Raw genomic sequence first — 12303 nt, forward strand, 5'->3', positions numbered from 1 at the left:
GGAGCCATACCTTAGGTTTATGGAGCAGGATGCTCCTTATATACTGTCCTGTCTTTCTTACTGAAGGTAGTCTTGGCCTTCCATGTCAATCAAGAAGTCCGTTTGTATTGCATTTGCTGGATGTCAAGCAAGTGCTGCTTTGGTACTTCGAAGTTACCAATGAGTTTTGTCTTTCGATTCACCTTTTTGTTCTCACAACTCATGCCAAGAAAGGGAGGCTGGCATCTAAAGTCTCGATTTCGAGATGGATTAAAATAGCCATTTCTTCTGCTTAGGTGGACTGTAGTAAACAACCACCGATAACATTGAAAGCACACTCCACTAGAGGAGTTGCTGCTGCCTTGTGGGCGGAGACCAGGTCTGTCCCATCCTATATTCTTAGTGTCCTCGGTGCTTCCTTCCTATGTTCCCCTCACTGCCTTCCAGCCTTTGTTTCCACCCCCTCCCCTATGCTCTGGCATCTCTCTCTTCTCCTTTCCTTCCTTCCCACTCCACCCCATGGTCTGGCATCTCTATCTCCTTCACATCTCTCTCCTCTTTCCATCTCCCCCTCCCACTCCATTATCTGGCATCTCTTCTTCCTTTCTCCTGATCTGGCATCTGTCTCCTACCCCTCCCTCCATATACCCTGACATCTTCCCCCCCCCTCCATGGTCTGGTAGCTCCTTTCCTTTCCCTCCCTCCCATGGTCTTGGCATCTCTTTCCTCTCCTCTCCCTTCCCTGGTCTTCCTTCTCCCCTCCCTCTCCTCAATTGGGTGCAGCAACAGCACTTCCCTTCTCCTATCCCTCCTCAATTGGGTGCAGCAACAGCACTTCCCTTCTTCTATCCCCTCCCCAATTGGGTGCAGCAGCAGCACTTCTCTTCCCCTATCCCCTCCCCAATTGGGTGGAGTAGCAGCTTTTCTCTCTCCCCCTCGGGTGCAGCAGCTTTTCTCTTCACCTGTCCCCCTCTTGGCTGCAGCAGCAGCAGCTTTTCTATTCCCCCCTCCCCACCTTGGGAGCAGCAGCATCATTTCTCTTCCCATCCCTCCCAACGGCAGAGTCGCAAGCTTCCCTCCATCACAGACCTATCTTCTATAGGTCAGCGACGGAGGGAAGCTTATAACTTGCTGCTCTTCCTTGCTTCGGGCCTTCCTCGTTGCCGGGTCCTGCCTTCGCTGAAACAGAAAGTAGGCAGGAGTCGGACCCGGCAGCGAGGAAGGCCCAAAGCAAGTTGTAAGCTTTCCTCCGTGTCTCCCTTAGCTTCCCTCTGTCGCTGCCTGCTCCGAGGCTTGAATGTGTGCGTGCCGGCTTCCCTTCTCTTCTCCTCCCCTCCCCCGGGACGTAACTTACGGTTTCGGAGGGAAGCCGGCACACATACGTTAGACCCCAGAGCGTGGGTTCAGTTTGAATTCTGGAGTCAGCCCGGGAAGGAACATCGGCGACAGCAGCAGCAGGATTAGGGCGCGGAGAACACTGCGGGGGTTTAGCGCTGGACCGACCGTCCCCTTGTCCCTGCGCACAGCTTTGGGACGCTGTCCCTGAAAACAGGACATTTCGGCGTCCCGAAGCGGTGGCTCGGGACAACGGGACAGTCGGTCCAATAACGGGACTGTCCCGTTGAAAACGGGACATATGGTTACCTTATCCTATTTGCACAAGTTTGGATGTTATAGTGATTTTAAGGTTATCAATATTTTTGTCTGAAGAAACACAGACACATGGCCCTGCCCCGTTCTGTCTTCAGCCCCACCCCGTTCTGCCTCTATCCCTGCCCCCCCCCCCCCCCCCACAAAGCCTTAGTTTGTTTACCAATCTCTCAGCTGCATTTGGAGGGTCTTCGAGCTTGCACAGATGCATATAATGTCATCCATGCATGCTCAGAGGCTCTCCAGATGCGGCCAAGAGGTCAGGGCTTTCCAAAACCGGACAAACTACTGGGTTTTGAAAAGTCTGTCCAGGCACTCCAGACAGTCCTCTAAAAAAAGGACTTGTCTGGGTTTTCTTGGACGTCTGGTAACACCTAAATGTTACAGAGCAGAACAAAATTGTGGTGTCGGGGATCGTTCCCATTTCCTCCTTTGTTATGTCTTTTATTACAATGCCACTTGATTGTTTTTGTACAAACTGAGGGTAGGAGCAGCTCCCTGGGAAGAAGGAGGAGTTGGAAAACATGACTGATAGTTTTCTGCAAGCAATTTGCTGGTTGGGATACAAGACCCTAGCATTTAGGAGACACAATTACAAGAGAGAAGATTACCAAGGTAAGAACCTAATCTTTCTTTCTTGTATTTAACATTTGTGCGAGTGTTCAATCCTGGATTTTAAATGCTCTCTCAACAGTGATCTTCCAGTCGTGAAATTAACATTTAGCACAGATTCTCCAGCTTGGCCTCTGCAGAAGCTCCAGTATCCACCCCTCTCTGCTGAATTCAGAGACCAGGTGTTACATCCTGCATCTTCACCGGTGAGAACTAGGGAAGAGTGCAAGACAGTGCATACAACCATGGCTTCTCTGTAGAGGCTGATCAAATTTCATTTTCACTTTCAGTGTTATAAACTAGCTTGTAATCTTCATTCAGTGCATTTTTTGGCTAGAACTAAAACTTTTTGGTTCTGTGTCCCATGGTTATCCTCCTCCTCTCCCATGCCTATGCCCTCTCACAAATCTAATAACTACTATGACTTCCAGCAGTAGTCTTGTGAGATGATCTAATATAGGGGAGTCTCTGAAGGAACCTGAAGCTTCCTTGTCTTGCATAAAATATCCCTTTTTAATTCCTTAGCAGGTGAAGAGGTTACATGTACATGAGAGTACACATTGCATTGATTGTTCAGAGAACACTTCAACCCAGAGCTTTCTGCCTCAAAGGTAAAGCTTAGAATTAGGGTGACTTTTCATCAGGATTTCCTTCTTGTCTGTTTTCACTCCTCTCCTTGCATGTGTCTTCCCTTCTCTGCTCTGGAGTTCTCACTGTACATTGCTGTGTGCCTACAGGAAGAATATTTTGCAACTGGGGGATTTCTGCTGTGTATCTGTGCTGGGACGAGGACATTTTGGAAAGGTATGAGGCTGAGCAGTGGTATTAGGAAAGTGGGTACAAATATCTGCCTCTGGGTAGGACATGTTTACTGGACCACTTTTATTTTTCTCTTTCTTCTTTTTAAATGTTATTTTAACAGCGGCAAAGAAGGCAAATAGAATGTTGGGCATGATAAAGAAAGGAATCTCGAGTAGATCGGAGAAAGTTATAATGCCGCTTTATAGGGCAATGGTCAGACCACACTTGGAATACTGCGTCCAACATTGGTCTCCCTACCTAAAGAAGGATATAAAACTGCTGGAGAGGGTGCAGAGACGAGCAACAAAACTGGTGAAGGGTATGGAGAAACTGGAATACGAGGACAGACTTATAACACTAGGATTGTTCTCCCTTGAGAAAAGGAGACTGCGTGGGGATATGATCGAGACCTTCAAAATACTGAAAGGAATCGACAAAATAGAGCAGAGAAGATTATTTACATTGTCCAATTTGACACGGACTAGAGGACATGTAATGAAGCTAAGGGGGGACAGGTTCAGGACTAATGTCAGGAAGTTCTGCTTCACTCAGAGAGTGGTTGACACCTGGAATGCTCTCCCAGAGGAGATTATTGCGGAATCTACCGTCCTAGGCTTCAAGAGCAAACTAGATGCATATCTCCTTAAGAGAGGCATATAAGGATATGGTGGAATATAAATTACGCCAGGTGTACACCTGGCAGGGCCTCCGCGTGTGCGGATCGCCGGACTTGATGGACCGAAGGTCTGATCCGGAGAAGGCAGTTCTTATGTTCTTATGTTCTTATGATTTTATTTGTTGATTGTAAACTGCCCTGATATTTTATTTAAGGAGTATTAGGAAATTGAAAAGACTGGGTCAGAGGAGGGGGCGGTCCGCGGTGGAGGACAGCACAAGCAGCACAAGATTGCTGATATCGTGATCTTGCTGCAGGCTGCTTCGGTACTCTTAATGGTGCGGGGAGGCCAGAGGGGAAGAACCGGACGTCGGGGGGGTGGGGGGGGGGGGCGAGCGGGCAGGCAGGCAGGCAGGCAGGCCTTCAGGGGGAGATGCAGGCCTTAAAGGGGGGGGGGACAAACCTTCATGGGAGGAGACAGGCTTTCGGGGGGGGGGGACAGGCAGGCAGGCCTTCAAGGGGGGACAGGCAGGCAGGCCTTCAAGGGGGGACAGGCAGCCAGGCCTTCAAGGGGGGACAGGCAGGCAAGCCTTTAAGGGGGGGACAGGCCTACAAGGGGGTGGGACAGGCCTTCGGGGGGGTGCAGGCCTTCGGGAGGGGGTGCAGGCCTTCAGGGGGGGACAGGTCTTCAAGGGGGGGGACAGGCCTTCAAGGGGAGATGCAGGCCTTAAAGGGGGGGGGACAAGCTTTCAAGGGGGGAGACAGGCTTTTGAGGGGGACAGGCAGGCAGGCCTTCAAGGGGGGACAGGCCTACAAGGGGGTGGGACAGGCCTTCATGGGGGAAAGGCCTACAAGGGGGGGGACAGGCCTTTAAGGGGGGGTGGACAGGCCTTCAGGGGTGAGATGCAGACCTTTAAGGGGGGGACAGGTCTTTGGGGGGGGACCCTGGTGTAGAAGTACACAGAGGGAAGGGGTGTTCAAAGAGACGTGCATATGCCAGACTTTGGAAGGGAAGAAATAATGGGTCTGAAAATAGCGGAGAGGGACAGAGATGATGGACCATGGGATTTAGGGAGGGAAGGAACAGAAAGGGAGAGAAATTGGACACAAGGGATGGTGTGGAGGAGGGATAGAGATACTGGATAGGAGGGTAATTGGGAAAAGAAAGGGAGAGACGGTGTGCCCTGGGGTGGTGGAGAAGGAGGGAGAGATGCCGGATGAAAGGGTAGTTAAGAAAAGGTGGATCTGTGGAGGGAGATAAAAAAAGGAAAGATACCAGACTTCCTGGGAAGGGAAGGGAAATGGAAAGGGAGGAAAGAGATGGCAGATGGATGGTTAGCATGAAGAAAGGAGGAGACCCTGGCAAGCAAGTTGTCAGAAGACAACTAGAGCCTGGGCCCAACAAGATTTGAAAAATAACCAGACAACAAAAGGTAGAAAAATTAATTTTATTTTCTGTTTTGTGATTACAATATGTCAGATTTGAAATGTGTATCCTGCCAGAGCTGGTGTTAGACCGCAAACGTGAGCTAGGATTTAACAGAGAGAGGAAAAGTCCCTTTTGTTTCTTTATTTTAGTTACACCACAGCACCAGTGTGATTAGGAGAAGCCAAAGGGGGTGAAAAAGCTATAAAACCCACCAGGATTTTTGAAAAAATCACCCAACTGGGCAGGAAAATCGAATCGAAAAACCAATTAAATAGGCTGAATTGAAATTTTTCTTCCTGAATCGGGCAGTTTGCGCTACTGTCTCAGACTTTAGGACCTGGGATTGGGGAGAGATGGCATCCTCAGTACTTTATAATGCAAGTGAAACGAGGATTTGGTCAGACTTTTGAAGGGTCTGCAGAAGAAAAATATTGTATAGGCCGGGGACACGAGACAGCAGGAAATGGGAACTTTTCTTCCTTCTATTTTTGTGAATGGAAAGGCTGAGGATGTCAGAGAGTTCAGTTAAAATATGAGCTTTATAAAAAAATATAATAATGTGTTTTATAAAGTTTATAAGCATTGCTGGCCTACCCGGTGAGGTGTTCCTAGTGATGGTGGTGGCAGTTTGTCAATGTGTTGAGAGGAAGAGGTGGTCTGGGAAATTCTGAGCAAACTCCGGGCCCATTTCCACCCCCCAGTTAGTCCACTCCACTCAACTGGTTCACACACTGAATGGATCTTTGGGTATTGTGCCTAGGTAATTGTTTTGGGATCTCTTCCAGTGGTTTGTCAGTATCTCCTTATGGTCCAAGGAAGGAAACTTTGTTAACCTTAGCATTGACGTTTTGTAACAGTGCTGCTTGTGTGGCATTAGGCTATGTAGTGATCGAAAGAAAAAAACCAGACCTTTGCACGTTTTTGCACTATAGGTGGGTGTATGAGGAGATTCACATTTCCTGCACAGCTAAGTCCGTGTGAAGTTCCCTTGTGCTGTATTTGACATCTAGCAAGGTCTCTGTTTGGAAGGAAAGATCTAAGCTTAAAAATGAAGTAGCCAGAAGTTATGGTAAAAGCAGATAGCTTAGCTGGTTTTAAGAAAGATTTGGACAAATTCCTGGAGGAAAAGTCCATAGTCTGTTATTAAGACATGGGGGAAGTGTCTGCTTGCCCTGGATCGGTAGCATGGAATGTTGCTACTCTTTGGGTTTTGACCAGGTACTAGTGACCTGGATTGGCTACCATGAGAATGGGCTACTGGGCATGATGGACCATTGGTCTGACCCAGTTAGGCTATTCTTATGTTATGTACTCATCTGTAGGGGCCTTTGTTTTCACTTCTTATTTTAATGTATTTTTTTTTCTGGGAACTTATCAGTGTTTTTTTATAATGGGAACAAAAATGGAAGATAATGAATGGGGGGGGGGGTAACTAATTTCTTCAGCTAAATAATTAAATCACCTCAGCCAGACTCGCACACCATTCACACACCCTCCAACCAAAAACGTCAAAAGAAAAAACTGTTCCACAACCTCCTAGCCATTCGAGCTGCAACACTCGACCCCCAACTCTACAACCTATTGACCTTGACCACAAACTACAAAACCTTCAAAAAAGAAATAAAAACCCTTCTATTCAAAAAACACATAAAACCGAACTAACACAATCAGAACTGTCCCAAGCATCACCTGCAACTACTCCATATGTACTTCTCATGTCATGACAATTCAGACATAATTTATGTTATGTTATGTTTGGAATAATGGTTACATATATGAGGTTCAATAAAAGAATATTTTCACTCCCTGTTTCTATTCTGACCATTTATACCGTTTCATGGTTATTACAAAAAATATTTTTTACATGGGGGGTGTCAAAAAATGATGGGCCCCGGGTGCCACATACCCTAGGTATGCCACTGGGTGGTTTATACTAAAGAGCTGGACAATCAGTGAAATAAAATAATACAGTAAAAAATGCAAATATTTGTAAAATAGAATTTCAATAATAAAACTCACTAAGTAATAAACTTATCGAACAAAGTGGTCTTAATTAATTTCCGAAAACTGCAATAGGATAACATAGCTTGCTGAATACATTTACCTAACCAAGATTGTTGCCTACCAGCTTGAAATGATAGGGTTCTATCTAAGAAGGTCTTATATTTACACCCGTTAATTTTGGGATAAGCAAATAAGTAGAAGTTTCTAGTTTCTCTTGATGGTCTATGCAACACAAAATGAGGGAAAATGTAAGCTGGAGACAATCCGGATATCAGCTTAAAGCAGATACAGGAAAATTTGAATAATACTCTTGCCTCCAAAGGCAGCCAATGAAGTAAACGATAATATAGATGAATATGGTCGTTCTTTTTTTTAAACCAAAAATCAATCGAACAGCTGTATTCTGAATTATCCTTAATTTCCTTAGAATTTTTTTCGGTGCTCCTAAATAGATGATGTTACAATAGTCTAAAATAGATAAAACTAATGCCAGCACCAATAGTCTGAACAATAAAGGATCAAAATATTTTTTTATGGTTCTTAATTTCCACAATGTAAAACAACATTTTTGTACCACTAAATTTGTGTTCTCCTAGTGTTATATGTCGGTCTAGTGTGACTCCCAGAATTTTGATAGATTTAATTATCTGGTAGTCATGACCATTAAGATGAGTTTATTTTGTCGTTGGGATTAGCCAAGAAAAGTTTGGTCTTTTCTGTATTGAGTTTCCGTTTGAAATTAATTTGTCCATTGTTCTATCCAAGTCATAATAGAAGATATCTGGTTTAAAATTTCAGTGGTAAAATTATTTAGAGGGATTAAAATAGAAATGTCATCTGCGTATATATAAAATTTTACATTTAAACTCTGTAATAAATGTCCTAAAGGGGAAATCTAGAAGTTGAATAAGGTAGGCGATAGCGGAGAACCTTGGGGCACACCAGATGGGTTGCTCCATGAATGAGAATAGTTACCATCACAAATCACTTGATAAGATCTTTTCTTCAAAAAAACCTTGAAACCAGTTCCAGACTCTTCCTGACAGTCCTATTGTGTCTAAACAACTCAACAATATTTCATGTTCTATTAGATCAAAGGTACTAATAATGAATGAAAGCTCGGGCGGGACCTGCCCCTCCCCCTCTCTGTTCCAGACTGGCTAGGGCTGCTCTTTATTAGTCAATTGGTGGGTGGATGGGAGATTGGTGGGGTGTATGTGCATATGTAAGGTGAAGATATGGCTCCTTGCCTTAGAGACATGGCGCTTCTTCGCTGCAGTGCCGAGCTTGGCTGCTCCAGCCCCAGTTGCTCACCTCGTGGGCCAGGTGGGGAGCGAAGCTGATCAGCAACATGGTGAGAAGGGTGAGCGCTGTGGCTTCTCCTTCCTTCCTTCACGGAGCAGCTTGGAACAAGGCAGGAAGCAAAAAGTTTGCACCTGTCTTCTGTGCTGTTCTGATGCTGCCGCTCAGGAGTCAGCTGGAGGGAAGGGCAGGAGGCTGAAAGCTCCTGTCCTACAGCGCTTGACCGCTGGAGGAATTAAGGGGGGGGGGGCGGGTTATGTATTCGTTCCATAAGACGCACCCTTTTTTTTCTTTTATAAATCTTTATTCATTTTCTTATGTTACAACAAGTGTTTCAAATAAATTCATTAGAAACTTGAATATACACACTTGATTAACTCATAGATTAATATCAATTTTAACATTTCTTTAGAAAATCAATATTATAGTTATAATAATATGCAAGAAATTTAAATTTATATAATTATTATTGAATATAATAATCCCTACCCCTCCCTCCCTCCCTTCCAATCAATAATACATAGATTCAGCTTTATTGAGAAAAATTCATTCAAATATTGATATAGTATGTAATACCTAGAAATAAAATCCCACCCCATTTCCTTCTAATCAAATATCTTATCTTGGGAAAAGTTATTTATTCATTACAAAAATTTGTTAACGGTCCCCAGATTTTTTGAAATTTGCTTATATAGCCTTTTTGTGTTGCAGTGGTGAGCTCCATTTTGTAAATATGGCATACAGTATTCCACCAGAAAATGTAGTTTAATCTGTCATGTTTTTTCCAATTGAATGTGATTTGTTGTATTGCTATTCCAGTTAAAATAAATAGAAGTTTGTTATTACTTGATGATATTTGACTTCTTGCTCTCATAGTTGTTCCAAATAATATAGTATCATATGTCAAGGCTACCGGATTTTCTAACATCCTATTAATTTGGGGCCAAATTGATTTCCAGAATGATAAGATAAATGGACAGAAGAATAAAAGATGGTCTAATGTCCCAATTTCAACGTGACAATGCCAGCATCTATTAGATCTAGAGCTATCCAATTTTTGTAAACGAACAGAGGTCCAAAAAGCTCTATGTAAAAGAAAAAACCAAGTTTGTCTCATATATGCTGACATTGTACACTTTAACCTCCAAGACCAAAGTCGTGGCCATTGAGATGCATTAATTTGATGTTTTATCTCAATGCTCCAAATGTCTCTTAGACCATTTTTTGGTTTTTTATTTATATATTCGGATATTAATTTATACCACTGTGCAGCTTCATGATCTGTTGAATTAATCTGGAAACACATGAATTCTAAACTATGATAATTAGAAAGATTTTTCCATTCAGGGAACCCTACCTGAATGGATTGCTTCAATTGCAACCATTTAAAATATTGTGTTTTATTAAGATCAAATTTATGTTGCAATTGTGAAAATTCCAGCATCTTACCATTTTTTATTATATCATCTAAAATTCGAATACCTACTTTTATCCAGTCTTTCCAGATTATTTTGAAACCGCCAATCTTGATCTTGGGGTTTAACCAAATTGTTTGAGTTGTTGATTTATTAATTGGAATAGGAGTTAGATTGCTGATATATCTTAAAGTTTTCCAGGTATCCAAAAATACTTGCGTTAAGATTGGCTATTGCTCTTCCCCATATTATAGGTATGCCTCAAACAGGATTCGTAACTCAAAGACATTCATCTCATAATACCAGATTAGCATTTCATATGTTATACTTAACAAAGAAAATGAATGAGCCTACTTTTGCTGTTTCTTTGGATGCAGAAAAGGCTTTTGATAGAGTAGAATGGACATTTATGTATCAGGCAATGGAATGGTTTGGTATAGGTTCTGGATTCATACAAATGATACAAACATTATATAGCTCCCCTTCTGCTAGATTATATATTAATAATACGTTTTCAGAAAAATTTAATCTACAGAGGAGTTAGACAAGGATGTCCCTTGTCTCCTTTACTGTTTGATATAGTTTTAGAACCCTTAATATTAGCAATCCAACAAGTAAAGGAAATTCAAGGTATACCTCATTCAGATAAAGAATACAAAATATCAGCTTATGCTGATGATTTATTGTTATATTTGAAGAATCCAGAATCTACCATTCCATATTTGCTAGAGTTGATTGAGAAATCGGAAAATTTTCAGGATACAAAATAAATTGGAACAAATCAGAAATTCTTCCATTAAATATACATTGTACAAAAGGTTTATTTGATACATTCTCTTTTGTTTGGAAGGAGGATGCTATTAAATATCTTGGAATTTGGATTTCAAAAGACTTAGACACAATGAAAATTAATGAAAAATGTTTATTACAAAAAGTGACAGATGTGTGAACAATGGAATCCTTTACATTTATCTTGGTGGGGAAGAGTACAAACAATTAAAATGATGATCTTACCTGTAGTTTGTTACCAAATGGGAATGATACCAGTTTTCTTTCAAGAATCTTTTTATACAAAGTTAAATAAAATATTGACAAAATTTATTTGGCTTGGGAAAAATCCCAGAATTGCTCTAGTGACATTGCAAAAACCAATTACGGAGGGGGGGGGTAAATTTTCCCAACTTTTATAGGTATCATCAAGCCTATATTTTACGTCAAGGTATGTATTGGATCCTCCCAGAGCCCACTGATAATATTCCAGATTGGTTCTGGCTAGAATGGAGACTCATGTTTCCTTTACGCCTTAGTCATGTAGTTAGTATCAAAATGCCAAGGCTATACATAAGACGCACCCTTATTTTCACCCACTTTTGGAAGGAAGAAAAAGTGCATCTTATAAAGCAAAAAATACGGTAATAATTTATCGAGAAAAGCTTGAAGGTTTGTCTGTTGGATTTTGAAGTAAAGGAGTAGGATTATATAGAAACATAGAAACATAGAAACATAGAAATAGACGGCAGATAAGGGCCACGGCCCATCTAGTCTGCCCACCCTAATGACCCTCCCCTATCTTTCTCTGTGAATAGATCCCACGTGTCTATCCCATTTGGCCTTAAAATCGGGCACGCTGCTGGCCTCAATCACCTGTAGTGGAAGACTGTTCCAGCGATCAACCACTCTTTCAGTGAAAAAGAATTTCCTGGTGTCTCCTCGCAGTTTCCCTCCCCTGAGTTTCCACGGATGCCCTCTTGTTGTCGTGGGACCCTTGAAAAAGAAGATATCTTCCTCCGCCTCGATGCAGCCCGTAAGATACTTGAACGTCTCGATCTTGTCTCCCCTCTCTCTGCGCTCCTCGAGCGAGTATAGCTGCAATTTGTCAAGCCGTTCTTCATATGGAAGATCCTTGAGTCCCGAGACCATCCGGGTGGCCATTCTCTGCACCGACTCCAGTCTCAGCACATCCTTGCGATAATGTGGCCTCCAAAATTGCACACAGTTATGTGATGTTGAATTGGCAGCCAGTGTGCATTTTGTAAAAGCGTTACGTGGTTGAATTTTTTTGAATTTGTGATAATTTTTATAGAAGTATTCTGGATTAACTGCAATCACCTTACTTGTTTCTGAGTGATGCTTTTATATAATGAATTACAGTAATCCAATTTGTATATGATGAAGGAATGAATAAGGGTATTAAGTGCAGCTGGTTCTAAGGCCTTTGGAATTGACCTGATCATTCGAAGTTTGTAAAAACAATTTCTTACTACTGAACTGATTTGTTCACTATTTGATAATTTTTGGTCTAAGATCATGCCGAGAATTTTAATGCTCAAGACCATTTGGAGAGGAGTATCATAAATTTGGACTGGAGATGATAGCGATATACCTTCCTTCCAGGGAAAGAAGATGATTTTTCTATGTTTAAAGCCAGCATATTTTCCGTCAGCTATTGTTTGATTATTATTTTTTTTTTTTTCAATTTGTCATTTAGCTCATGA

General features: G+C 42.4%; 1 protein-coding gene across 11 annotated transcripts in view; it reads left to right on the forward strand.

Annotated features, from left to right (window-relative positions):
• PKN3 (protein kinase N3) overlaps positions 1 to 12303 on the forward strand; it is a 53641-nt gene that overhangs the window by 22206 nt on the left and 19132 nt on the right. For 9 of the 11 annotated variants that reach the window (XM_033961819.1, XM_033961821.1, XM_033961824.1 and 6 more), the window contains 3 exons: positions 2324 to 2447; positions 2767 to 2852; positions 2979 to 3045. In XM_033961819.1, the coding sequence (XP_033817710.1) occupies positions 2324 to 2447; positions 2767 to 2852; positions 2979 to 3045 (277 nt within the window). The remainder of the gene's footprint in view (positions 1 to 2323; positions 2448 to 2766; positions 2853 to 2978; positions 3046 to 12303) is intronic. The other 2 variants (XM_033961816.1, XM_033961823.1) reach the window with 2 other exon arrangements.

Source organism: Geotrypetes seraphini, chromosome 10 (assembly GCF_902459505.1).
Source record: "Geotrypetes seraphini chromosome 10, aGeoSer1.1, whole genome shotgun sequence".
NCBI lineage: Eukaryota > Metazoa > Chordata > Amphibia > Gymnophiona > Dermophiidae > Geotrypetes > Geotrypetes seraphini.